Source organism: Erinaceus europaeus, chromosome 3 (genome assembly GCF_950295315.1).
Source record: "Erinaceus europaeus chromosome 3, mEriEur2.1, whole genome shotgun sequence".
NCBI classification, from domain to species: domain Eukaryota; kingdom Metazoa; phylum Chordata; class Mammalia; order Eulipotyphla; family Erinaceidae; genus Erinaceus; species Erinaceus europaeus.
Window position 1 is genome coordinate 129,508,561 of NC_080164.1, and position 26,247 is coordinate 129,534,807.

Sequence of the window (26,247 nt, forward strand, 5' to 3'; positions counted from 1 at the left end):
ATAGAAGGAAAACCGAATTCCAGTTTAGAGCACCCACCTAACACTTTTCAGATAGTGATATGTGGCGTAAAAGTTGGGGGGGGGGCTCCCTGAGGTTGTTGACTAAGCCCACTCCTCCAGTCATTCAGCAGGCGCAAAATCACATCCATCTCCTCTCATCGCGCCACACAAAAGCCTCCACAAGTTGGCTGCGGGTCCTCAAGCGGCCACCGCGGGTGGCAGAGGTGGCAGCTTCTCTGAGGGACACAGTCCCCGAAGGGTTCCCCCAGGAGGAGCGGTGATGGTGACTCCGCTGTGCTTGGCAAAGGGAAGGGAGGCTAGAAGTAGGGTCCTGGGAAGGGAAAAAGAGTACGACTTCTCTACCCCCCGCCCCCGGAGGACCCCTCTCGCTAGGCCGGGTGGCTCTGGCCAGAGGGTGGTCGCGCTGCTCTTGAGAACAGCTGGGGAGCGTGGCCCGGTTGTGGGCGCGCCCAGCATCGGGGTGCAGCTTCTCTGGGCCCGGCTTCTCCTCCCACTCACTCTCTGCCTTTCCCTCCCTCCTCCACACCCCCCGACTCCGGGACCCGGAGCCTCCCTCCCCGCACAGACCCGGGAGGACACAAAGCCGCGGGTGAGGGGAAGCTCCGCAGGCGTGCACGGAGCAGTGAGATCACTGGCGTTATAAATATCCCAGTGCCAGCGCCGAGATCCGCTCCGGTGGCCTCTCTCTCTCTCTCTCCCCTCTCCCTCACTCTTCCCCGAGGCTATGTCCACCCGGTGCAGCCAGGGGGGCAGCGTCAGAGGCACGCAGCCGCGTGGGGGCTACAGAGCCCGGAGCCAGCCCTACAAGATGCACTTCGGACCCCCGCGGCTGGAAGAATGAGCTTGTCCTTCCTCCTCCTGCTCTTCCTCAGCCACCTGATCCTCAGTGCCTGGACTCACGGTGAGAAGCGCCTCGCCCCCAGAGGGCACCCCGGACCCACTGCCACTGACAGGAGCCCAGGAGGTGCCAGCAGTAGCGGCCGGACGTCGTCCTCTGCCCCCGCCTCCCCTGCGGCCCCGCAGGGCGGCCCGGCCAGCGGCGCGGAGCAGAGCAGCTTCCAGTGGAGCCCCTCGGGGCGCCGCACTGGCAGCCTCTACTGCAGGGTGGGCATCGGTTTCCATCTGCAGATCTACCCTGATGGCAAAGTCAATGGTTCCCACGAAGCTAACATGCTAAGTAAGTTGCTCTTCTGTATGTGTCTCTGTTGCAACGCCCGTCCGATGCGGGCGGGCGGCGGGAGAATCTGGAGCCTCAGCCGGTGAGCTCTGCTCGGGACCGGGCACTGGCTCGCCTCGGAGCCGGGCGCCGGACGCAGCGGGGCCGCCACCCGGCGGGGCGGAGCAGAGGAGACAGCGCTCTCGCACGCGCCCCTCTCCTGGGTTTGAGGCACTGTACTCCCGGGGTGCAGGTTACCAGGAGGCTGCACAGCCAGGTGCCCTGTTTCTAGTCCCAAAGAGGAACCTCAGGGAGAAAAAAGAAAGAAAAGAAACCCGCTGTCCTCCTTCTCTAATTTCTGTTTACATACTGCTTAAGTGTTAGGCTGGCATTTTTCATTAGACACCAAAAGGTATCATTTAACCTGCTCATAACTGAATGGGATTTTTTTCTTTTCTTTTCTTAGGATTAAATTTCACAACCTCTAACTCATAGCCCCACACAAACATTATCTATGTATAGACACGTGTGTGTGTGTGTGTGTGTGTGTGTGTGTGTGTGTGTGTGTGTGTGGCTATTGTGCATGCATAAATACTCGCTCTCACGGTAGATATTCACATTTAGGGAAGATCAGAGAAGCCCTGCTTGGGAGACTGATCTGGAAAACTGGACACGTTTAGAGAGGGAGACGTGATGGACATTTGAATTCTGAACTCCAGAGTTGGGCTTAGCAACATTTCAGTATCTTGAGATCATGAAAACTGGTTTGGGAAAAAGTAACCATACTTTTTGGTCTCTAAGGACAATTAGAGAGGGGAAGTTCTTTCTTTTAGAAAAACTCAGGGGGATATTCAATTTGACACAAGTGCAAATTGTATAATTGGTTTTTAAATCAAATTATTATTTTTTCTTCTTCTGAGCTTCCTCTTTCACTTTTTTTCTCATTTCTTCACTTTCAGCAGACCTTCATGGCAGTTTCCAGACGTCAGGGCAGCTAAGGGGAGAGAAGATTTAAATGTTTGTACTAGATTGATTTGGAGAGAGGGTAATTCAAAGGCAGAGCAGCATCTCTCATGCAGTTCACCAGATCAGTTCACCAGGATCAGTTCACCAGATAGGACCACAGCTGGGGCTACTGGAAGAGCAGAACTGGCCAGAGACAGCACTCTGTGCATGGTCTTAAGCCCTGAGTCAGGCTAGTAGCTCCCAGGTGTAATGAACTTGAACCTTTGGCCTCTGGAGGAGTGCAGGTGCCAGAGTTGCCAGGTAGCTGCTGCCTTTGGAGCTTGGTTGGAGGCTCCTAGGTCATGCAGGCGAACTACATTCCAGGGGTTCTGGAGGTGGGCAGTGGAAAATCTGACTGTTTGCACTACAAAAGGAACCTTTGCATTCTGACCCCTAGACCCTATCCAGCTAGTGGCTATGTCTGCAGCAAGACAGTCCAAAGCACCTAACCCAAGAAAGGGCCCTTTGCAATTGTCCCTGGGGCAAGTTTTCATCTTAGTTACATTCTTAGCAAATAACTCCTTTATTTGGTGACAAAGAGTGAAGGGGAATCTGGGAGAGAGGTCTATTTCAATGTTACCATGTCCTCTTCATTTTGTGCCACCCAACTCTCTACTCCATAAGAAGTTACTCTCCATCTCCAACAACCTGTCTTCCTTTTTTTTTTAGATGAAAACCATTTCTACTCAGTTCTTACGGTTTGTCCAGGAAATCAGCACCAACAGAAGGCACTCTCCATCCCCTGGGGAGGACTCAGATCTAGCTAGCAGTAGGCAGGAGGTGGGACCCTACAAGGGTGAATGGATATGTCTGGGATGGGTTTTGTTGTGCAAAGATTCCTGAAAACCAGAGTCATTCCCAAGATATTAGCCATCCTTTCTTGGAGAAAATCATGAGAAAGAGATTTTTGCAGTTTAGGTCTTGCCAGAGAGGAAATCATAGAGAACCATAATAAGAAAAATAAAAAAGAACAAAACACCAATGAGTATTTTCAGTCAGAGAAGACATTGGTCTGTAGTGGTTAGTTCTAAAGTAAAAATTATTTTACAAAAATCCATGTAAAAATATCTACAAAAGGACAGAAGTGTTTCCTAAACAGTACCTAAATAAAGCTTAATTTAACTAACCTTTCTTAATTCATTCCAGTTTACAATTAACATTCACTATTTGATATTTTTCAAGATGATTTTTGATCATTCACTGATTTATTCATTCATTACACCCAGTAAAGAATAAGATAAGCACTTAATGAATCCTGATGTTTTGGTTACTATTGGATGTGTGTGTGTGTGTGTGTGTGTGTGTGTGTGTGTGTGTGTGTGTGTGTGTGTGTGTGTTTCTCACATAAGGTCTAGAATGCACAGTAATGTTTTGTATGGTTTAGCTAACATCAATCACTGAAGAGTTTATACAATAAGTCATGTTTAGTAAGGTGGTATATCATTTGGAAATTTGAAGTTGGTCTCCCTTTAAGTAGCTGTGAAAGAGAAACAGAAACTTGCTAATATCTGTTGGTGTATGCTTTTTTGAAAGTAACACTTGAAAGTTTCTTGACACATACATAAACCAAGACATTGGTCATGGACTTTTGTCTGACTGTAACAAATACACTTAGAAACCTATGTCGAGGACCACAGAGGATGCATCAGAGTCTTACTTCAGATCTAATAGTACTATATCTGTGTTACGATAGAAAAAACATAATTAGTGAAACATATTTTGTATAGTTAATACATGGCAATTGGCATGTTCTTAGTTTTTTTATACAATAGTTTCTATGTTTTTAAGACAGAAAAGGAATAAGTTTATTGCACATAAACTCTCATTATGAAAAATTACTAGAGGAGAGTGAAGAAAGATGGGTACTGGCAGCCAGTTGATGGGGTTCTTCTAGTGTATAGGAACACTTTAATGTTTCAAGCTCAATTTTAATACAACATTTCTATTTACTTTTCTTGAATTATTGAAGAATAGACAATCAGGTAACTATCAATAAAAGGAAAGCAAATGTTTAAGGCTATAATTAAATAAAATAAAAGTTTTCACATAAAATTGCAATAATAGATTTTGGCAATATAGAATCCACAATGTTACTTATTTTTAAAAAATCTGAATTCGGGGGTCGGGCGGTGGCGCAGTGGGTTAAGCGCATGTGGCGCAAAGCGCAAGGACCGGCGTAAGGATCCGGGTTCCAGCCCCCGGCTCCCCACCTGCAGGGGAGTCGCTTCACAGGCGGTGAAGCAGGTCTGCAGGTGTCTGTCTTTCTCTCCTCTTCTCTGTCTTCCCCTCCTCTCTCCATTCCTCTCTGTCCTATCCAACAACGAATTGCGTCAACAAGGGCAATAATAATAACCACAATGAAGCTACAACAAGGGCAACAAAAGAGGGAAAAAATGGCCTCCAGGAGCGGTGGATTCATGGAGCAGGCACCGAGCCCAGCAATAACCCTGGAGGAGGAAAAAAATAAATAAATAAAAAATCTGAATTCACTATCGGTTTTCATGTCACACAGAGTCAGTTTTTGTATAATCGATCAAGTCTGGATAAATCATTGTCTATATCTTCCGACTCAACTGGACATTTTCTTTACTATTACTAGACTATTGCTAAACAATAGTTTAATCAAAGAATACTACTCACGTAGATAATTTAAGACTTAGATCTGATAAAGACATAACATATTTATGTGCATGCAAGTAGAGAAACTTCAGTTTTAAATAGTTTTTCTCTGGAGATATTTCAAATAGGTTGTTAGATGCTTAAAAATACATAAAATATGTCCTTCTATTTATTCAGAAAAAGGAGATGGTGGTCCGGGAGGTGGCACAGTGATAAAGCTTTGGACTCTCAAGCATGAGGTCCTGAGTTCGATTCCCATGTGCGATAGTGATGTCTGGTTCTTTCTCTCTCCTCCTATCTTCCTCATTAATAAATAAAAAAATATTTAAAAAAAAGAAAAAGGAGATGGCTATGTAGTTATATTAACTATTACTAATAGAGCTTTATTGCATTAAAATATGGAAGGAATGAAATAAACATACATCTGGATATATATTTTTCTTAAAAGTCAGATGTATTTCATAATTCATGTCTATAATTGTAACAGGCTTAAACAGCCTGTGGTATCTGAGAGACACCTAACTCTTGCCTCATTTAACCACTTACCAAGACTTGTCAAGCTCAAAAAAAGAGAAAGACCTTTTGTTGAACATTGCCCTTTTCTTTTGATCCTACTGAATGTGAACACCCTGGGAAAGATAATACTCTGTCATTAGCAGTTTAATGTGAATTGATTTATACTCATCCTCTTTTCTGCCCTCTTCTCCCAAGCAGAAGAAGGCAAAGTAGCAGCAAAGTACTAAAACATGTGTCCACACAAGAAAAGGGGAAAAAGATGGGTAATGAAAAGGTCAAAGCAAACTATTCAGTTTACCAAACAGTCATTGACAGTCTATGTTCGCATTTAGCCTTATGCAGCTTTACTTGGAGATATCATCTTGCATCCATACTGTGGCATGTAAGTTGTCATCAAAGTTATTACCTATTTTTAGTGATATAGAGGTCAGGAAATTACAAGTGAAAAATATCCATTTTTCTGGAATACACACACACATATATATATGTGTGTGTGTAATAATACTACAGTGCACATAGGTTTAAAATATTATGTAGAATTCTTTAGTAAGTTACTGAGATTTAGCATGATAAAAATCTATAGGTCTGTGGTCTCTTGTGAAGCAAAGGAAGTTAAATTATGAGGCTTGTAGAATCTGTTCCAACATTCTAGAAAAAAAAATATTGTAGATTAACTGTCAAAATTATTTTAGAAACTACCTTATTATTGCCTGAACAGAATTCTCAAAAGTATGCCATAATTACAGTAAGGTTTAGAAGGATTATATGAAAAGTAATTATTTCACCCAACCTCAATTTTTTTTTCTTTGCTACATTCCTCATAATTTAATATAAAATGTTAAGGGCCAGAAAGATTTTCTTGGATAGTGAACTTGCTTTGTCATATGCATGAAAGTTTGAGTCCAGCCCCATGGCCTTGAAGTAAGCATCTCAGTGCTGTGGTATCTTTCCCTCTCTGTCTCTATTTCTTTCTTTCTACATGAAAAAGTTGTCTTGAGGTAGTGAAGACCAAGCAACAAATATTATAAGCCCTCATATACAACCTTCTTAAAAGCCTCAAGTTAGTTTAATTCTCAGGAAATACATCTTTTTAATATTAGGGCATATAAAAGAAACTATGCAAATTGTAATAAAATGATACCATATTTACATATATTTATCTTCCTTCTGTTTAAATTTCATTACAATGCAAATTTTATAGAGTTTAATGAGTACAAAAATGGGTCTTAAAAACAGAAATTCTAATTGTCAAAAACCAGTAGTTTATATTCACAGAATAGTATTCCCATCAGACAAATGCTTATGGACTTTTTTTCACTGACGTAGTGACTATTAGCCAGTAGACACATACACTAAATGAGAGTTTGTCTTTTATGCTACCATGTATTTTTCACTAATGCAAAAAAAAAGATTGCATTTGTAATGCCAGATAATTTCTCAGAGAATGGCATTAAAAACCTCTAATAATGTAGAGCCATGAATAAATGATAGGAAAACAAATAACCAAATCTCCTTATTTATTTATTATTGATATAATAATGATCAACAAGACCATAGGATAAGAGGGGTACAATTCCCATCCCCAGAGTTCAGTATACCCACCACTGGAAGCTTTCCTATTCTTTATCCTTCTGGGAGTATGGACTCAGGGTCATTATGGGGTGCAGAAGGTGGAAGGTCTGGCTTCTGTAATTATTTCTCAGCTGAACGTGAGCTCCTTTTTTATTTTTACCAAGTCTATATCATCTCTTTTGTATCTAACATCACACATAATATCACTTACCCTTTTTTTAAAAATTGGGTTCACATATATTTATAATTATATCTCTACCTCCAGTCTACCTAAAATCATTAATTTTTGCAGCATCATTCTATAATTCTGATAGAAATATAGACTTATATCAGATGTACTATCCATGTTATACCAGTAATATTATTGCAACATACTTTGTTGTGCAGTGTATTTAATTTTTTTGATGCACTCTCTGTGATTTGTTACTATTTCATATAATGACAATTCTAAACCCTCAGGTATGCATCATAGTCAAATAATTTACATAGAAAGGCTGTTGTAAATAACATTTTGAAAAAATAATTTATGAGATGAAAGTTCTTCTAAAACAAAAATGAGTTCCTTTCTTTCAAAACTTCTGCTTTTAGTTTTTTCTTTTCCTTTCAAAGAAGTACCCACTAATAATGGACCATTGAAGTTTTCTGAGAAGTATTTTATTTACGGCACGTTAAAGGTGTCTATAAAATACAATTCTTCTGCTATGCCTCCCTTTACAAACTGTCTGATGAAGTTTTTTTTTTTCTGTTTAATACCATTGAATAAGTAACAGTTTTTCTACAAGTACCCACTTACTTCATTCATGTGTGAAGCATAAGGGTCCAGTAAAGATGCTGACAATTACCAAAAAGTATTATGCTTCTCTCAAGTTCATATATCACCATACATGACACATATACTCATACAGCTGGTATGAGAGTCTGCTGTACACAAACCAAGAATTTTACTTTCTTCAAATACTCTAGAACTGTGTTGTATGAGTCCCTTGACTTAGTCAATGTGGACTTTCAAACTATTATAGAAGATAGAGGAGCACTGGCTTGATAATACTAATTATGAAATACAAATACTCACCATAAACAATAATGTAATAAAATACCTCATTAAACTTTTCTTCCAGAAGTCATTCAAAATACAAGATGTCTCTTACCATGGCCATTAAACACTTCATTGATCCAGTAATCCCAAATTATTTATAATGCTTTCAGTAGCTTGTTATGTGTCCTTAATTAGTGACATATGAGTCACTAATTGTGAGTATGACTGAGTATGCAGTATATTGATTTGTATGTTTATAATTATCATAATTTGAGTAGAGGGATTTATTTTATGTAAATAAGCATTCTTTCCAAGGCTTTTAGATGTCTACACAAGTCTTAAGTAGACTTTATGTGCTTTAGTATTTAAAGGAGTGTATCTTCATTGATAGTGAAATAATGCATGAGGATTATTTTGAAAAACATCTTTGAAATTCCTATGTAACTTAAAAGGATACTATTGTCAAACATTGTTTTCAAAAGTGGCATAATTTGTGAAATAAAATTAATAAGTACTGATGAAGTAAAACAAATTTTCTGAATCTTGAAATGTGTTATTTTAAATGACACTTGAGTGCTAGTCTTTCCTTACATAAAGAACGTCATAAAGAAAAATAAGTGTTAAATAGTGATTTTTTTTTTTAAGTTCACAGTGATAAAGATTTGAAAGAATCTATGTAAAAGTTTAGTTTTTCACATTGTTATATAGAGGAGCCTGTGTTTTATTTTGGGATTTCTGTCATCCTAGGTATTTTGGAAATATTTGCTGTGTCTCAGGGGATTGTAGGAATACGAGGAGTTTTCAGCAACAAATTTTTAGCGATGTCAAAAAAAGGAAAACTCCATGCAAGTGTAAGTAGAACCACTTTATATTGGATAAAGTGTTATAGAGATTTTGCATTTGTAATAGATTTAAGTGATTTTGCAATTGATCTCTAAAGACAATATTCCCAGAGAACTTTTTAAAATAAAATATATGTAAACTTAACCAAGAGATCTGTATGAATTTTTATTACTCATTATTTAGAGGTTGCATTTACAAAAAATGATAACATAGAGAACACAAAGTTTTAATTAATGATAAGTGTATTTGAAAATAGCATTGTCAAAGTGATTACCATTATTATTCCCCAAGAATAATCTAAGTGAAGAGAAATGCTGTAGAGAAATACAGTATTCTAGACTTATTTATTTTGGTGAGTATATGTATATTTAGTAGATCCAGGCTCTTTTTTATTTTACAGGTTATTCATGATGCTAAAAATTGGTTCTGATAGTATACAACACAGTTTCTGCTAATAAGTATGACTGGAAGAAGTCAATACATAGAAGACTTTAAATTTTCACAGAGAATATTTATGTGATTCTTTTGAGGGCTTCCTTTCATTTTTGTTGCATGAAAAAATGACTTTTAAAAACTTCAGAGAATAATTTTGCTTTCAGAGTTTTCTTCAGACCATTTCTATTTTATCAATATATAAATTATAGGTTTCTGTTTTTCCTTAAATTTTTCATTAGTTGGAGGCATTATGACATTTTAAAGATAGCAAATATGTTTTGCTTAATTTTTCTACTCACAGAGCCTGTTTATCTCTGCCAGTACAAATAAATAATACAAGTGTGGTATGCTTTTTCTGTAGTTGATGATTTCAAGTGTTTTAAAGGTGAATTACTCTTCGATCTTAATTCCTCGATTTTACTTCCTTTCATTAAAAAATTTTTATTATCTTTATTTATTTATTGGATAGAGACAGCCAAAAATTGAGGGGAAGGGGGTGATAAAGAGAGTGTGATAGACACCTGCAACACTGCTTCACCACTGGTGAAACTTCTCCCCTGTATGTGGGACTTCTTTTCATTCTTATTAGATAAATTGATGAGATCCTACTTTGCCAGTTTTCCTTTCTCTAGCAATTAAAAGTTATGTTAATATGTTTTAGAGAAGAAAGTAGAATTCAAGCTATTTATACAGTTATTTGATGATTAAATGAGATAATACAGATGGCACTTTTAGAATAGTAATTGGCACTTGCGTTTAATGAATATCTGTATCATATAGTAGTCAAAGCATAAGCTGTTATTTATTTAAGTGCATTAAAATAAACAAGGACTGTTCTTATTCTATTTAACTACCTGTTGAAAGAATTATACATCATCTACTTCTTTTGTTTTCCAAACGTGTTATTATGATCTAGCAGTTTTTAATATAATATTCACAAAACAGTGGCTTGTTCTTTATTATCTATTAGAAGGTCTAGGTTCTGCCTCGTTCTGGAAAGAAATCTCTTTTTGTTAAAAGTAATATTTGATTTTTAGAAAATACACACAGACTAGAAAACAATAATAAAACATATCTGAATACATTAACTTTTCCTCAGTTGAATATATGGGAATCAAAATGCCTTATAAAATGTAAGCACTATAAGAATATGCACTTCATGTAAAGAAGTGTACCTTTATTTGTCTTAGGTAAGACTCTTAATTTTTCAAATATTCTGATTCATGCCTTAGTACTTGCAAAAAATAGACTAGAGTTAGGCCAGCTTAAGGATAATTGCCAGAAAAAAAAAAAAGAAGTATTACAAATGGATGCCAATTAGGAAGGTCAAGCTGAAAGGTTAGGATACATGATTCCTCTGTCAACTGCAAGTAACAAATTTCTAGAAATTTGACCCAAATGTCTAAGGGTGGCTGGTTGAAATAATGCAGATAATGCAAAAACAGCATCTGTTATTCTTTCCTCTTTTGGCAGGCTAAAGTTATTTCATGGAATAATGACTTTCTAACAGTACAAAGCAAGTCTTGCTCTTGTCACTCATTGAGGCTCTTTGATATAAAAGTCATTCTGATGACTTTGAGCTGAATTGTAGATAAAAAATTAAGCCCTCCGATTATATGGGGTTTTTCTAAACCAATTGTCCAAGCCTACTCTCTCTTACCTGAACTTTACTAGCACTTTTTTTTTCTCTAGATGAAAACTTAATTAAATTATACGGTGATTTATTTTTAAAAAAGCTGAATTTAGGAACTATATTAATCCCAGCAATTATCAGTTTTATGCCAAAATGTTGTCTCTCTTGTTTTCAGTTTCTAGTTACACATGTCAAAAAGTTGTTTTTGTGACTTCAAACATAAATTGATTTAACCTTGGCTTTTTAATAAAATCAGAAAAGCTAGAAGCTGGTTATACTTTTAGGATTCATTTTATTTTTTCTCATTCTATCTTTTAAACAATTTCTACTAGTGATTTAATAGTTATTTACAGATTATAAGATTACATGGGAATAGTTCCATACTATACCCACTGCTAAAGTTCTATGCCCTGCTGGCCCCATGATAAGCACCATAGTTCTCACAAGGTATTTTTTGCATATATTTTTTAATTTAAAGTGTAATTCTTGAGTCAATTTACATTAATAACTGTGCAGCATTTATAGAGAACTTTTGTAATCATTTTACAATAAATATGTATGCTAAATCATTGTATTGTCCATCTTGAACACACATAATGACCATGTCAATTGTGTCTTGGATAAAATTGAGAAAATTAGTAGACTAGTTTTTAGGTTTATCAGTAAAGTAAAAGTGAACTAAAACATATTAGACGGAAACGCATACATCTACAACTTCATTTTTTTAAATAATTTTTTGATATTTATTTATTTTCCCTTTTGTTGCCCTTGTTTTATTGTTGTTGTAGTTATTATTGTTGGTGTTATTGTTGTCATTGTTGTTAGATAGGACAGAGAGAAATGGAGAGAGATAGGGAAGACAAAGAGGGTGAGAGACAGATAGACACCCACAAAACTGCTTCACCGCCTGTGAAGTGACTCCCCTGAAGGTGGGGAGCCAGGGGCTCGAACCGGGATCCTTATGCTGGTCCTTGTGCTTTGCACCACATACACTTAACCCGCTGTGCTACTGCCCGACTCCCTACAACTTCATTTTTATAGTAACAGCCATAATATCAAAAATCTATTCCTAAATGGAGATAGTATGTTTGCAGTATTTTAGTTTTGCTTTTTAAATACTTACTTAGTTATTGAAAGCAAGCAAGAACTAGAGCATCACTGATAGTTAAGGTGCTAGGGATCGAATTCAGGACCTCATAGTTGCAAGTCCTATGATTTTCCACATGTCGTGTCCTGAAGCCACTGCATAAAGTTTCAAAGCACTTTCACACATTATAATGTTACATGGGCGAGTGATTAGTCTCAAAGAAAATGTAAGATAACACAACAACATGTGATTGAACCAGAACTACATCATTTAAAAATTCTCTCTTCCTACTCAAATGCTGCAGTGCTTGGCAGGTAAAAATAATTTGAAAGAAGACATTGAGCTTTGTTTGCAACCAATAACATTATTTTTATGTATTATCTTACAAGAATGTAAACTCGCAAGTCTCAACATTGTTTTCAGCTTACAGGAGAGGTTGCCTAGTGGTTACAGTGCAAGACTTGCACATGTGAGGCCCTAGGTTCAGTTCTTGGCACCTCATATAACAAAGTGATACTCTGGTCTTTCTCCCATTAAGTAAGTAAACCTTTAAAACAGTGTTTTCAAACATTAAAAAAAAGCCATATATATCCTTAGAATATTCTAATTCTCAGAGTCTCATTTCAAAGCTCTTTTTATGGGGGAGGGGAGAGTGAGGGAATTGTCTTTCCACCATGCACTTCTGTGATTTTAAAGTCTAGGAAAGAGCTGATATGTCCACTACATACAGACCATTCACAAAATTTTGCTAATGATGATTCTTCAATATAATGATGTGTTACACAGGGAACACCTCTCAGGATGAACGTTCAGGAGATAGGTCACTTGACAAAGCACACACTGCATCGTGCATGAGGACCTGGATTTAAGCCCTTGGCACAAATGGAAGTGTCATGCCTGGCACTAAGGGAAGCTTCTTGAGTAGTGGATAATGGTCTGATGGCCCTCTTCTCTTTCTCCCCCCTCCCCTTTCTTCTTGCCCTCAACCATCTGAAGTTGAAAAAGGAAAGAAAAAGAAAGAAAAAAAAAACAGCTGGGAGGAAAACTTGGAATCATGGAGGCATGAGGTCCTGTCAGAAAAAAACAAACAAAAAAACCACTATATGTGTGTGTGTGTGTGTGTGTGTGTGTGTGTGTATGTGTATAATTTTACTTTTGAAACAGGGAAAATATTTGTTTTGAATAGTCTGTTTATACTGAAAATCTTCACTTAGAAAGCGCTTTACTGGGGTTGGGTGGTGGTGTACCTGGTTGAACACACACACTACTATGACAAGGACATGGGTTCAAGCCCCAAGTTCTCACCTACATGGGTGAAGTTTTACTAGTGGTGAAACAGTGCTGCAGATGTCTCTCTTTCTCTCTCCCTCTGCATCCCTTCTCCCTCTCAAATTTTTCCCTTTCCTAGAGCCAGCAGAGGGACAGTGTTTAGGCAATTTTTCCCTTTCCTATGAAATATAATATTTTATTTTTTAAAAAGAAGAAAATGCTTTATTGTCAGTGGACATAAACATGGCAAACAGAAACTGTCCAGAAAGGCTAGACTTAAGCAACACTAATGCTGCTGCTTTCTAGTGTGCGTGTGTGCATGTGTGCACTTGCGCTAAATATCTTAGCTCAGTTAGAGAAGTTTCCACTGAATTACTTGAATCATGGTGTGCACTTTGCGCTGCACTCACTCGCTGTACACAAGCACACTAAGCCAGAGCAGCTCGCCTTCTCACTTTTGCTAGTATTCTGTAAGTGACAGCACAGCCAAGTTCTCACCCTTGGCTTTTCAACATTTTACCAGGATGAAGGTGGATGATGTTTTCCTTCTCAAAAATTGCTGACACTCATTAAGAGTAGGAGTAGGTAATTGCTTCCCAAAGAGCCATAAAGTTTAGTCAGCTTTCACCATGACCTCTCTTTTCTTTCTCAACTCCTTCTCAGGTGAGGCTCATAGGATGGAGCACCATTCTGTCCTCTGTACAGGAGGTTCCAAAGACAGCCTTTCTGGACTTACCTAAAGTGGGTCCAGATCAAAGAATGAAAGACCTTGGATAAGTGGTTCAGACCATAGTTCTACTGCCCGAGCCCTCTCTCCACTCCATGCACTTTTCATCTTTTAAATCCTTGGTTTTATCACCTGTAAAAAGAGAAAGAGGAAAGTAGCAGTACGTTGTGAGAGTTGAGAGTTTTAAATGAGATGATACTACAACACCCCCACTCAGAGCCCCCACTCAGCATTTACTGTTAAAAGGTCTTCCTGGTTGTGCTCTCAGGCAGCTGCTTGGTGATCCTCAGTCTTCTTAGAAGAATTTCTGATTTAGGGACCAGGCAGATGTGACCCCCTCAGATATGTAGACCAACCCCACTTCTCACTGACTATTTTTCTTTGGGTCCAAGCTATTTTGTGCAGCAGTCGCCCTCTATCTCCTGGATTTGTCCAGGAAGCATAATTTGGGAGTAGACTGGCCAGGCTCATGCCCTTAAGTAACTAAACTTTGGTATGGTCATAATCTCAAAATTCTTTCAGAGCTCTGTCTTATATCTTGTTCTTTCCTTTAAAAAAAAATGTGAATTCTGGAGAAGGTGGTTGTAATGTCTTCTGCAGTCTTTTCACAAAGAATGCCCAATAGCTTGCCGCCTTTTGACTTCCAGGTCCAGAGAGAAGCATGTGCTGGAATTATTTTTGTTTCTCAGGGTTTTAGGGGATCATGTTTGGAAGGAAAGCTAATTGCAGAGTTTACGAAACAGGCATGGAATGTGCGCTTGATCGGCCCTGAGCGAGGACTAGAGCTTCCTCCTTTCCTGGTTTTAGAGGTGCCAGCTGGCTTGGCTGGGAAGGCCGTCTGGACTGGACTTCCTGTGCTGGGGGCAGAGTGAGGGGGAGTCTGCAGCCCCTAGCACTGGGCCTGTTGACTGAGAGGAGAAATGGGAGCTTAAGCAATAGTTATCATCATTAAAAGAGGAATAATAAGTCAGTAAGCATTCCACTCTCCTGCTCAGCAAAGAGTGACTGAGAGTGTTGACTGTCAAGTTGGCAGGCCCAAGAGCTCAACAGAGATATTTGAAGAGAAGCTTCCCTTGATTTCCTAGGGTTTTGGATCTACTGAGTAAAAGCAAACATCTAGTCATTTTGACACAACAATAGTTCTCAGACTGCTTTTCCAGTACAGGCCCGTTTTCATTTTACATTATGCAATTCTGACCTAGTTCATTAAAAAATATTGACTGTGATGTATCGAAAACTAGACCCTGGGACCCCCTTTAGTATAAAATGAGATCTGGCTCTGTATGGAGAGTGACACCTGTTTTTCTTTTTTTTTTTCTTTTTTTCTTTTTTTATTTTTTAATTTTTATTAAAGAAAGGATTAATTAACAAAACCATAGGGTAGGAGGGGTACAACTCCACACAATTCCCACCGCCCAATCTCCATATCCCACCCCCTCCCCCGATAGCTTTCCCATTCTCTATCCCTCTGGGAGCATGGACCCAGGGTCATTGTGGGTTGCAGAAGGTAGAAGGTCTGGCTTCTGTAATTGCTTCCTCGCTGAACATGGGCGTTGACTGGTCGGTCCATACTCCCAGTCTGCCTCTCTCTTTCCCTAGTAGGATGGGTCTCTGGGGAAGCTGAGCTCCAGGACACATTGGTGGTGTCTTCAATCCAGGGAAGTCTGGCCGGCGAAGTTGAAAAACAAGATTAGAAAAGAAAACACAAGTCGAACCTGAAATGGAATTGGAGTATTACACCAAAGTAAAAGACTCTGGGGTGGGTGGGTGGGTGGGGAGAATACAGGTCCATGAAAAATGATGAATGAAATAGTGGGGGTTGTATTGCTAAATGGGAATCTGGGGAATGTTATGCATGTAAAAAAAAAAAAAAGAAGTAGAAACGCAAAGCAGAAATTGACTGAGTTTGGAGTATGGCACCAAAGTAAGAAAGCAGAAGTATACTAGAGTTTGCAGTGAGTACCTCCCTAATACTTCCTCTCCACTTTTCCAAGCTTTGGGTCCATGATTGCTCGACACCTGTTTTTCATTAAAAATTTAACAAGAAGGCAATTCCAGGGTAGGTTAGACCCTATAAAAGCCTAGAGATAGTCTCAGTGTGTTTCCTGCTATTGAAAGAGCTTTAATCTGAGATTATGTCACTGAGATCCTCTGGAACTTGGTAACAGTGGGCCTTAGGTAAATTACGTCCTTTGCTGCTCTGATTGGAAAATCAGGCAGTGACATCCAAACAGTTGTGGAAGTGTGGTGAGAGTAAAATAATATGTGTCAAACACCTTATATACACTAGCCCTGAAAAGTACAGTTTGGCTGAGTTATTAAGAGCAACCGTAAGAAATGCCTTATCTCAGACCATACCACCCGCACCTGAGGAGCATCCGAATCACCTGGGTGGCCAGGGAAGTGGCTCAGTGGGTGGAGCACAGGACTATTCACATGACTTGTGGGTTTGATTTCCTAGAACCAAATATACCTGAGTGATGTCCCAGTTCTTGCCACTTTCCTAGTCATAAAAGTTAATATCTTTAAAGCTCACATAGGATGCTGGTTAAGGATGCAAATTCAGAATCTCTCTTCTCATTCATCAAAACACTCTTTTGAGTCATGATGAGGGTAAATCTGCATTTTGCACCAGCTCCTTGAGATATTTTAAGTGAGTTCAGAAAGTATGGAGGAGGCCAGCAAAACAACTCACTTTCATATTGAAGGGAATTTGGGTACTCTGATTTCTTGCCTTCTCTCTCTGCCTCTCTGTATCTCTATCTTAATAAAAAAAGGCTTAGAGGAGGGGCCAGATAGATAGTTCACCTGAGAGGGGGCTGCTTTGCCATGTTTGTGACGTAAGTCTCAAGCCCAGCCCTCACCACACTGGAAGACATTGCTTTCAGCTCTTTTTGCTCTGTAATTTACTAAGTTTACAACAGCATTTTAAAGATTTCTGTTTGCTTGATTATTTCTCAACTTTATATGGTTATCAAGAGAAAAAAAGGAAAATCAAAGAAAACAAAGTGAAGTAAAGAGCTCAGATTGAGAGGCAGAGAGCTATTGCACCGGGTAGGATGCATGCTTTGCACGCTGCTCAGGTTTGCACTCAGCACTCCATGGAAGTGCTGAGGTACCAGGGATGGCTCTCATGCTGTGGTCTCTGTCCTTCTCTCTCTGAATCTGAATTAAAAAGATTCAGCCACGAGTATTGAAATTGTGCGTGTGTGAGGCTCCAGCCCTGGGGGAAAAAAGTGGTGGTAGGGGAGCACTACAATTGATTAAATACTCCACAATGTGCCTTAAGTTTACATGGATGTTAGTGAAATTCTCTTCCTCTCTCCCTCTTTTTTTTTCCCCTTAGTATTCTTTTTAAATTTTTCTTCTATTATTGGATAGAGACAGAGAGAAATTGAGGGGGTGGGAGATAGAGAGGGAAAGACACAGAGAGACACCTGCTGCCTTGCTTTAACACTGGTGAAGCTTTTGCCCTGCATGTGGGGACCAGAGGCTCGAACCCAGTCCTTGCTATGCTGTAATGTGTGTGCTTAGCAGGTGCACCACCACCTGACTCCCTCCTCTCTCCCTCTTACACATATATTTAGTTATCTATATTGGCATGACAATTGCTACTTGTTTGTATAACCTTGATATATTGCTAATAATATCCTCAATCATCACATAAGGCGATATTTACCAAGGATGAAAACGATCATATGTTAAGAGGTTGAGTGGCTCAGTGGTGAGGCACCGGCGCTCAGCTTGAGTGATATCATCAGCAGGGTACATGCCTAAGTATTGTTCTTGTTCTCTTTCTAATAAATACATGATTGCTTAAGAGTAATTTTCAATTTTTTAAAATGCCATTCAGAAAGAATGTTGTATTTGGTTTTATTGACCCTCAGATTTCGTTTATGCAGAATGAATTTTTTCTGAAATACCCACCCTAATCTAAATTTCATTTCCCTTGAATCAAATTAGTCCTTTCTTCTCAACACTTCTTTCTCACCGTGTGCCCTCACGGTGTGTGAAGAAATGAGGAGAGTTAAAGGAAGGGAAGGATCTTTCGACAAGTTTTTGTTGTTCCTTAAACACTCTGCACTCTCCTACCTCTGAATGAGTTGGTCAGTCAAGTAAATGTAGTTGTGTGTACTCGTTTCATGGATTTTGTTGATTGTGACTATACTCACACTGAAATGAACTGACTTGACCATTTTATCTTGAATTTCATATGTAGTCTTGATAATTGGACTTTATTCTCACGACTGCAGGATTACAGAGAAAGACAATGTAGAGAAAAAGAGGTAAATGAAGTCAACAAAAATCATGAACAGGACTATGTCTAGATGGTTTATCATTGTAAAACTAGTCACTATAACATTGCCATAAATGGGGTGTGAAGTCACCTGTTGAATCAATTCATACAAGAAAAATAATTTGAAACTGAGAGATGGTTCTTATTAGGTATTTTAATGATGGGTTTTGTTGTGGAGCTTGTTGGGAGGGGAGCAATGAGGTGATGAGATATTGATTTCAGTAATTTGAAGTATGACTCACCTATCTACATTTTTTAACGACTTTTTTTTTATTGCCATCAGGGTTTTTGCTAGGGGTCAGTACCTGCATGATGAATCCACTGATCCAAGTGGCTGTTTTTCCTTTTTTGTTTTACAATTTTATTTGACAAAACAAGAGAAATTGGGGGTGGGGATGGGGAATCAGGGCATAAACCCAGGTGCTTGTGTGTGGTAATAAATGATAAATGTGAGGTCAGGCGGTAGCGCAGTGGCTTAAGCTCACATGGCACAAAGTGCAAGGACCTGCGTAAGGATCCTGAGTTTGATTCCCCGGCTCCCCACCTGCAGGGGAGTCACTTCACAAGTGGTGAAGCAGGTCTGCAGGTGTCTATCTTTCTTCCTGCCCCCCGCTCCCCATCTTCTCCTCTCTTCATTTCTCTCTGGCAACAACGACATCAATAAAAATAATAATAATAATAACCACCACAATGATAAAAACAAGGGCAACAACAAAAAAAGGGAAAATGAATAAATAGTTTAAAAATTAAATTAAAAAAATTCCTTCAGGAGCAGTGGAATGGTGGTGCAGACACCGAGGCCCAGCAAAACCCTAGATGCAAAAAAAAAAAAAAAAAAAAGATAAATGTCCTCAACTGGGTGAGCCCCCCCCACCTCTCTACATCCTAACTGTAGAAAAGTCTTTATGTCCATGCCATATTTTCTTTTATTTTCTTTTTCTTTTCTTTTCTTTTCTTTTCTTTTCTTTTCTTTTCTTTTTTCTTTTCTTGCCTCCAGGGTTATCACTGAGGCTCGGTGCCTGCTCTATGAATCCACTGCTCCTGGAGACTGCTTTTCCCATTTTGTTGCCCTTGTTGTGGTTGTTATTGTTATAGCTGTTGTTGTTATTGGATAGGACAGAGAAAAATCAAGAGAGGTGGGGAAGACAGAGTGGAGGAAAGAAAAATAGACACCTGCAGACATGCTTCACCACATTTGAAGTGACCCCCCCCCATGCTGGTGGGTAGCCGGGGGCTCAAACTCAGATCTTTACGCAGGTCCTTGCACTTTTCACCAAGTACAATTAACCCATTGCGCTACTGCTAGCCCACGTCTATGTCACATTTTCTAGATGAGTAATGTAGTTCCATTATTTTAAAAGTATGTAGTTTGCACAACAAGGAATTTTTCAGATAAAACATTAAATTGGAAACAAATTAAGAACAGCTGAAACAGTCTGCCTGGCTTGACTTTTATGTTAGTGTAGCATTTGGAACGACTGAGGACCATCAAGTAATGTGTGAGTGTCCTCAAATTTTTGAGAAAATCTGTTAAGTATGACAGTAATCTAGAATTGGAAGTCATCTCCTTAAAAAATCCCATTAAGGAAAAACTTTAGAACATGAATCTCAAGGGGGCAGAAGATAAGTTTTTAGAAAGAATAGTTTAGATAGAATTATTTTAGTCCCTCAGATGGACTTGCTGTAGGTATAATAACCTGGTGCAATATGTGTGTAGGTGAGCCAACAAATAGAAAAATGTCTTTGATACTTTCAAGAAGAAAAGCTTAAATAATGTATTTACTGAAAAAAAACTTCCAAAATGAATACAGTAATCTCTTTCTTTGCAAAAATAAAAGGTAGAAGTTAGGTCATGGTGTGATTAATGTTTATGGAGTACATTTTTAGAAAAAAGCAAAGGCAAAGTAAATATACTTCCTAAATATATTTATTTTTTGATAGTGAGAGAGAGATGGAGGACAGGAGAAAAACAGAGAAAAGATATCTGCAGTATTATTCCACTACTTTTGAAGTTTCTCTCTGAAGGTGGAGTCTTTCTTCTATTTTTTCTTTATTATTGGGGGATTAATGTTTTACAGTTGACGGCAAATACAGTTTGTACATGTGTAACATTTCCCAGTTTCCCACATAACCATTCAACCCCCACTAGGTCCATTTTGTTTCAGGACCTGAACTCTTACCCCCAACCCCCCATCCCAGACTTTCTTCTATTTTTGATGAACTTCACGACCATCCTAAATGTGTATCTTTTTGTTTAGCACAAAACTTTCTAAATGGCTCTAGCTTTGGGGTTGTGTCAAAAAAGTAGGAGGGCATTTAAGTCTTATTAAGCAGTAAGCAATTTATATCTATACTTGACTTGCCTTAAAACTCTTTAATCCAATAAAAAGAAGCAATGTCTGTGTGTTCTTGGAAATTGATGTTAGCACAGCACTGTTGGTGGGGATATAGTTTAGTTAGCAAGGGATGAGAGGAATGCATCCTGTCTACTTCCTGCATAGATATCAGGCCCAGAAGATCAATAGTATATTTGAGGAAGGTGTAGATATACCCATGACCTCCCCACAAATAATAACTATTGTTTTGAGGTAGTCAGACAGTGGCACATCTGTTTGAGTGCACACATTACTGTGCATGAGGACCAGGGTTCAAACCGCCCCCCCATTCTCCACCTGCAGGGGAGAAGCTTCATGAGCAGTGAAGCAAGTCTGCAGATGTCTCTTTCTCTTTCCCTTTCTATCCATATCCTCACCCAACTTATTTCTGTCCTATCTAATAAAAAAGAAAGGGAAAAAAACCAACAAATGGCTGCTAGTAGAAATGGATTCATTGTACAGGTATAAACTTAATGGCAATGCAAAATATTAAAAAATTAAAATAGGGGGCCGGGCAGTAGCACAGCGGGTTAAGTGCACGTGATGCAGGGCACAAGGACCAGCATAAGGATCCCAGTTCAAGCCCCCAGCTCCCCACCTGCAGGGGAGTCACTTCACAGGAGGTGAAGCGGGTCTGCAGGTGTCTGTCTTTCTCTCCCCCTCTCTGTCTTCCCCTCTTCTCTCGGTTTCTCTCTGTCCTATCCAACAACAACAACAACAATAATGGTAACTACAACACCGATAAACAACAAGGGCAACAGAAGGGAAAAAATGGCCTCCAGGAGCAATGGATTCGTAGTGCAGGCACCGAGCCCCAGTAATAACCCTGGGGGAAAAATTAAAATAAGTAAAAAGATATTTATTTATTGAATTAATTTTAAATGCAAATAATTTGGATGAACTATTGTGTATTAAAGCTAATGCATTGTTGGAAATGCTCAGGAATTGGTTGTCTTCTGATATTGTCTACTTTGAGCAAGTCAAAATTTTCCTGTGGTTGTCAGCAGTATATCTATGTAGAAGTTTACAATGTTCAGGCTTTCAGACCATATACTGTGTTGCAATCTGCACTCTAGATAAAAGATCACCTTTATTAATTAGATCAAGCAAGGGAAAAGGACTTTTCGCTCCAGCAGAGAACCTTTTGCTTTTTGGTCTGATATAGAAAGTATGCCAAGTATGTTAGAAGAATGGGCAGGTTGATTTAGATTATAAAATACAGTATCTATGTTTGTATACATAAAGTGTTTTTATTTACATGCATTAAAATATTTGACATTCCCATGTTCAGGAATTTCATAAAAATAGTGCTTTCTGAAATTATGGAACCTGGTGATCTGGTATAGAATAAGAATTCTAATTCTTTAGGGGTTACAGAAACTTGTGTTTAATGACAGCTACAGAGCCCTTCCCTATAAAAAAATCTCTGACTTTCACAATAACTATACAATGTAAGCATTGTGGCAAAGGAGCCTGAGGTTAAGAACTTAACTGGAAGAATTGACATTTGATCGCACATTTCTGATTCTGTCATTCTCTTCACCTTTGCCCTATTGCTTCTTTTCCCCAACATGACAAACTAAGCTGTTTGAGTAGTACCAGAGCTCCTACTGGTCAGTTTTTTAAAATTTCTTTTTATATTTTATTTTATTTATTTATTCCCTTTTGTTGCCCTTGTTGTTTTATTGTTGTAGTTATTATTGATGTCATTGTTGTTGGATAGGACAGAGAGAAATGGAGAGAGGAGGGGAAGACAGAGAGGGGGAGAGAAAGACAGACACCTACAGACCTGCTTCACCGCCTGTGAAGGGACCTGCCTGCAGGTGGGGAGCCGGGGGCTCGAACTGGGATCCTGACACCAGTCCTTGAGCTTAGCGCCACCTGCGCTTAACCCGTTGTGCTACAGCCCGACTCCCCCTACTGGTCAGTTCTCTCTCTCTCTCTCTCCCTCTCTCTCTCTCCCTCTCTCTCTCTCTCTCTCTCTCTCTCTCTCTCTCTACTTCTCCCATGCATCCTAAGTGGAAATCACGCTGAACTAGTAATTATTCTATTAATGCCATGCTGGGCTATGAGCAAAATGTCCCTGCTCCCTGCAAATCTTTCCTCACATCACCTGCCTTCCTCATGTCTAGTCCTTGAAGACTCAACTCAAATGTCACATTTCTTAGGAAGCCTTTCCTGCCCTCTTCACCTTTGTCCTCTTAGATGCCTTCCTCAATTCTACCATTGTGCTTTCTGCATAATGTTGTTAAAATTCTATCAAGCAGCACCCTGATGGGCATGTTCTTGTCTGTTTTCTCAACTATCCTGTGAAAATTTCAAGGATATGTGTGTGTGTGTGTGTGTGTACTAGCTAACCCTATATGACTGTATGAACAGTGGTTTTTTTTGGGTTTTTTTTCCAGAAGAACTGGAGCACATGCAATATTGATAGGGCCATATGTTTCCCCTCTCTCAGCACCATGAATCACACTGATAACACTGAGAAACATATTCTTGTCTCAAAGGAATATGACCCCATTTCTCCAAACATGAATTTGTGTTTTACCAGATAATTGTTTCTTCATGTTATAGTTCTATTTATTTTCGTGATAGTTTAAGAGGGAAAAAAATACCTTTATGTACAATTTTTTAAGATCACAAATTTGAGGGTAATCTTTAAACTGTGTTTAAATCTATTGGGTACCTGCTAACACTTTTATATACATTGCTATTATTTCATTAAGTGTGTAGTAACCAGAAATTAGTGCTACACTAATGAAGAAAGTAGACATATAGAAAGAAGGATATTATTCAGTACTTTTAAAACAACTTTAAAAGATGTAATTGGGTGTTTAAAAAATAGAATGGAGTAGGGAAGTTGGGTCAGTGAAATTCTTTATAGTACAACCTCATGCTGAAAATATTAGTACTTAGATTTCTTCTTCTTTTTCCCCCTTAGGCCAAATTCACAGATGACTGCAAGTTCAGGGAACGATTTCAGGAAAACAGCTATAATACGTATGCTTCGGCAGTACACAGAACTGAGAAAACGGGGCGGGAGTGGTACGTGGCCCTGAACAAGCGAGGGAAAGCTAAGCGAGGCTGCAGCCCCCGGGTCAAACCCCAGCACATCTCTACCCACTTTCTGCCAAGGTTCAAGCAGTCCGAACAGCCAGAACTTTCTTTCACGGTGACCGTCCCTGAGAAGAAAAAGCCACCGAATCCTATCAAGCCAAAGGTTCCCCTCTCTGCGCCTCGGAAAAGTCCCAACACAGTCAAATACAGACTCAAGTTTCGCTTTGGATAAAATTCACCTTGGCCTTGTGAAAAACCATGCTTTTCCCTCAGGAGATGATAGGTGTCTTTAGAGCTGTGAAGAAACTTTTTTTTTGGACACAGCTTCAGCTGTACTACACTGTATGGAAATCAGGTCGTTGTTTCAGTTTGCCTGAACCAAAAACATTTTTGACAGGAACTGAACTGGAAATCTTTGTACCAATTTAGGTACAGTTTATGAAGACATAAAGCCTTTTTTTTGCTTGATGCTTGGTGCAGACTAGCATTCTGTATTTTCAGGATGTGAAATAGTGTGGACAATACATTTTTCTGACTTTCACAGAACAACCTGAAAGAACATACATGATACATTTTATTTTTTGTTTTTTTTTTAAAGAATATTTTGATGCAGATAAAATATTTTATTAATTTTTGGTTTCTGGTGTTATTTTTAAAAGTATCTCTGCATTGAACATATTTTCCTATTTTTATTATTTTAATGACAACAATTTACTGCAATTTAAGAATTATAAATGTGTTTATAAACTATTTGTAATATGTGCATTTCTTTTTCATTTTACTTATTCATTGCACTTTTGATTTGTATTGTTTCAACTATACCTCAGGCAATGTACGTTTAGTTCTTCATCTTAAAAAGTTTGAATTCTCTTCAACAGCACCAGAGGCTCAGCTTGGGTGCTCATGAGTATGTGTGTGTGGTATGTGTGTGTGTTGTGTGTGCGTGTGCGTGTTCGTCTGCATGTATGTAGAATCTTACCCCTTTATAGATGGGCTATAGTGGGCTACAAATAAGAAGAAAATCCAAGAATTTTCTGGCTGGAAGTAGTAGTCAGAGATAAGATAAGGATTTGAGATACATGTGTATTAAATTTGTACCATTCATTAGAATTTCATTCTGCCTTGTCCTCACTTCTTCTTTTATCTGTCCTTTGCCCTCTTTCTTAAACAGTGGGAAGTATACACTTTTTTCTGCCCATCAAATATACCCTATGAAAGTGCAGTGCTTAAAAATACCTTGACCCTCTGTTATCCCTACTGTACAGGCCCATGGGTTACCCACTTTGTGGAACACCATGGAGAACTGAAGGTGATAAATTATGCAGCTATCTGTGTCAAATTCCATTGTAAAACATATTCTTATTACTCAAACACTCTTTGAACTTCCAACCGTAAAGGTAATAATTCCAGTAATAGAACTGTCTTTTGTAAGGAAACTCTCTGATGAATATATATATAGATATATATATAAAGCTGATGATGCAATATGGGAAATTTAAATTTGTAATTTGATAAATAAGAATGGCACTTAATCCTCAACTCAAACATTGAATAGTGGGCATATGTCACAGAGAATTTACCCTATGGCAGTTCATGACTTAATTTCTTTCTTGGGTAGTCATTTTTACAGAGTTCTATGAAATATAAGTGCTTATCTTCAGAAATGTGGCAATAAAAAGATATAGCCAACACTTACAAAGAAGTGTGTCTTTTCCAGGAATAGCAAAAGCATTCACAGAAAGTTTGTGATTTGTACGTAAACATGCTTTTTTCCTTCTAAAAAACAATGATAAACACTTTTTTCTTAAAACAAAGTATGTATTATTTTTTGGTGCATAAATGCAAATTGGAAATTTATTGGACTTGAAGCTAATACTCATTAAACAAATGTTTTCATTTTAATGGAAACAAACTATACACATATATTATGTATAATATATATCACCCATTAATCAACTAAAACATCATGATATATTCTAGCTACTAAAGTCAGTAATATAATTAGATATTGTTTACATTTAATGTATGATTTAAAATATTAATTAAAATGTGACTACAGTTTTGATTAACTTGTATACTAAAGTGCTATGTTAAATGAAGCAATGTACTTTTGCAAACAAAGTTATATTCAATCCTTATTCGACTGGAATATCACTTTATACAACATGATAAAACTAAAAATCATCCTCTGATCTATTCTAATATATTGTTAAGAATTGTGCACTGTTTATCATGTTCTTAGTAAAAATGAAAAATTGAATTTGTGAAACAGGAAGAATAGCAGATAATGTATTTTTAAATGGATAAGGGAAAGGTGATTTTAAAATTGATTAACAATAAATTAAGTCAATGTATGTATTGTATTAGACTAATGCTGCTGGTTGTTAGACAAAAAAAAAAATAATAGCTTATCTTATACTTCCAGTTTGCTTTGATTAGGTATTGATTTTAAAAGGTTTCTATGAACTATATGTTATACAATCCAGGACTCATTAATTAAAAAATTTAAAGCCAAGCTAAAATTAAAAAAAAGAAAATTTAAATTATACTTATCTTTAGTTTACTCGACATACACAATTACATTTAATTAAGGTTCACT

The 26,247-nt window shown here is 38.3% G+C and overlaps 1 protein-coding gene across 2 annotated transcripts; it reads left to right on the forward strand.

Moving 5' to 3' along the window:
* Positions 1-713: 713 nt before the first annotated feature.
* On the forward strand, positions 714-25,960 carry FGF5 (fibroblast growth factor 5). 2 transcript variants are annotated; one of them, XM_007518502.2, is made up of 3 exons: positions 714-1,198; positions 8,673-8,776; positions 23,533-25,960. In XM_007518502.2, the coding sequence occupies exons 1-3, from the start codon at positions 859-861 to the stop codon at positions 23,878-23,880; spliced, it is 792 nt and encodes a 263-aa protein (XP_007518564.1). In that variant the 5' UTR covers positions 714-858; the 3' UTR covers positions 23,881-25,960. The 2 variants fall into 2 exon arrangements, with proteins under 2 accessions (XP_007518564.1, XP_060043908.1); XM_060187925.1 differs by lacking the exon at positions 8,673-8,776 and having other exon boundaries at positions 23,533-23,695.
* The last annotated feature ends 287 nt before the right edge of the window (positions 25,961-26,247 follow it).

Coding starts and splice junctions, on each gene's coding strand:
- FGF5 (XM_007518502.2), top strand. CDS start 859: ATGAGCTTGTCCTTCCTCCTCCTGCTCTTCCTCAGCCACCTGATCCTC. Junction 1,199..8,672: donor CCACGAAGCTAACATGCTAA/GTAAGTTGCTCT, acceptor CTGTCATCCTAG/GTATTTTGGAAATATTTGCT. Junction 8,777..23,532: donor AAGGAAAACTCCATGCAAGT/GTAAGTAGAACC, acceptor TTTCCCCCTTAG/GCCAAATTCACAGATGACTG.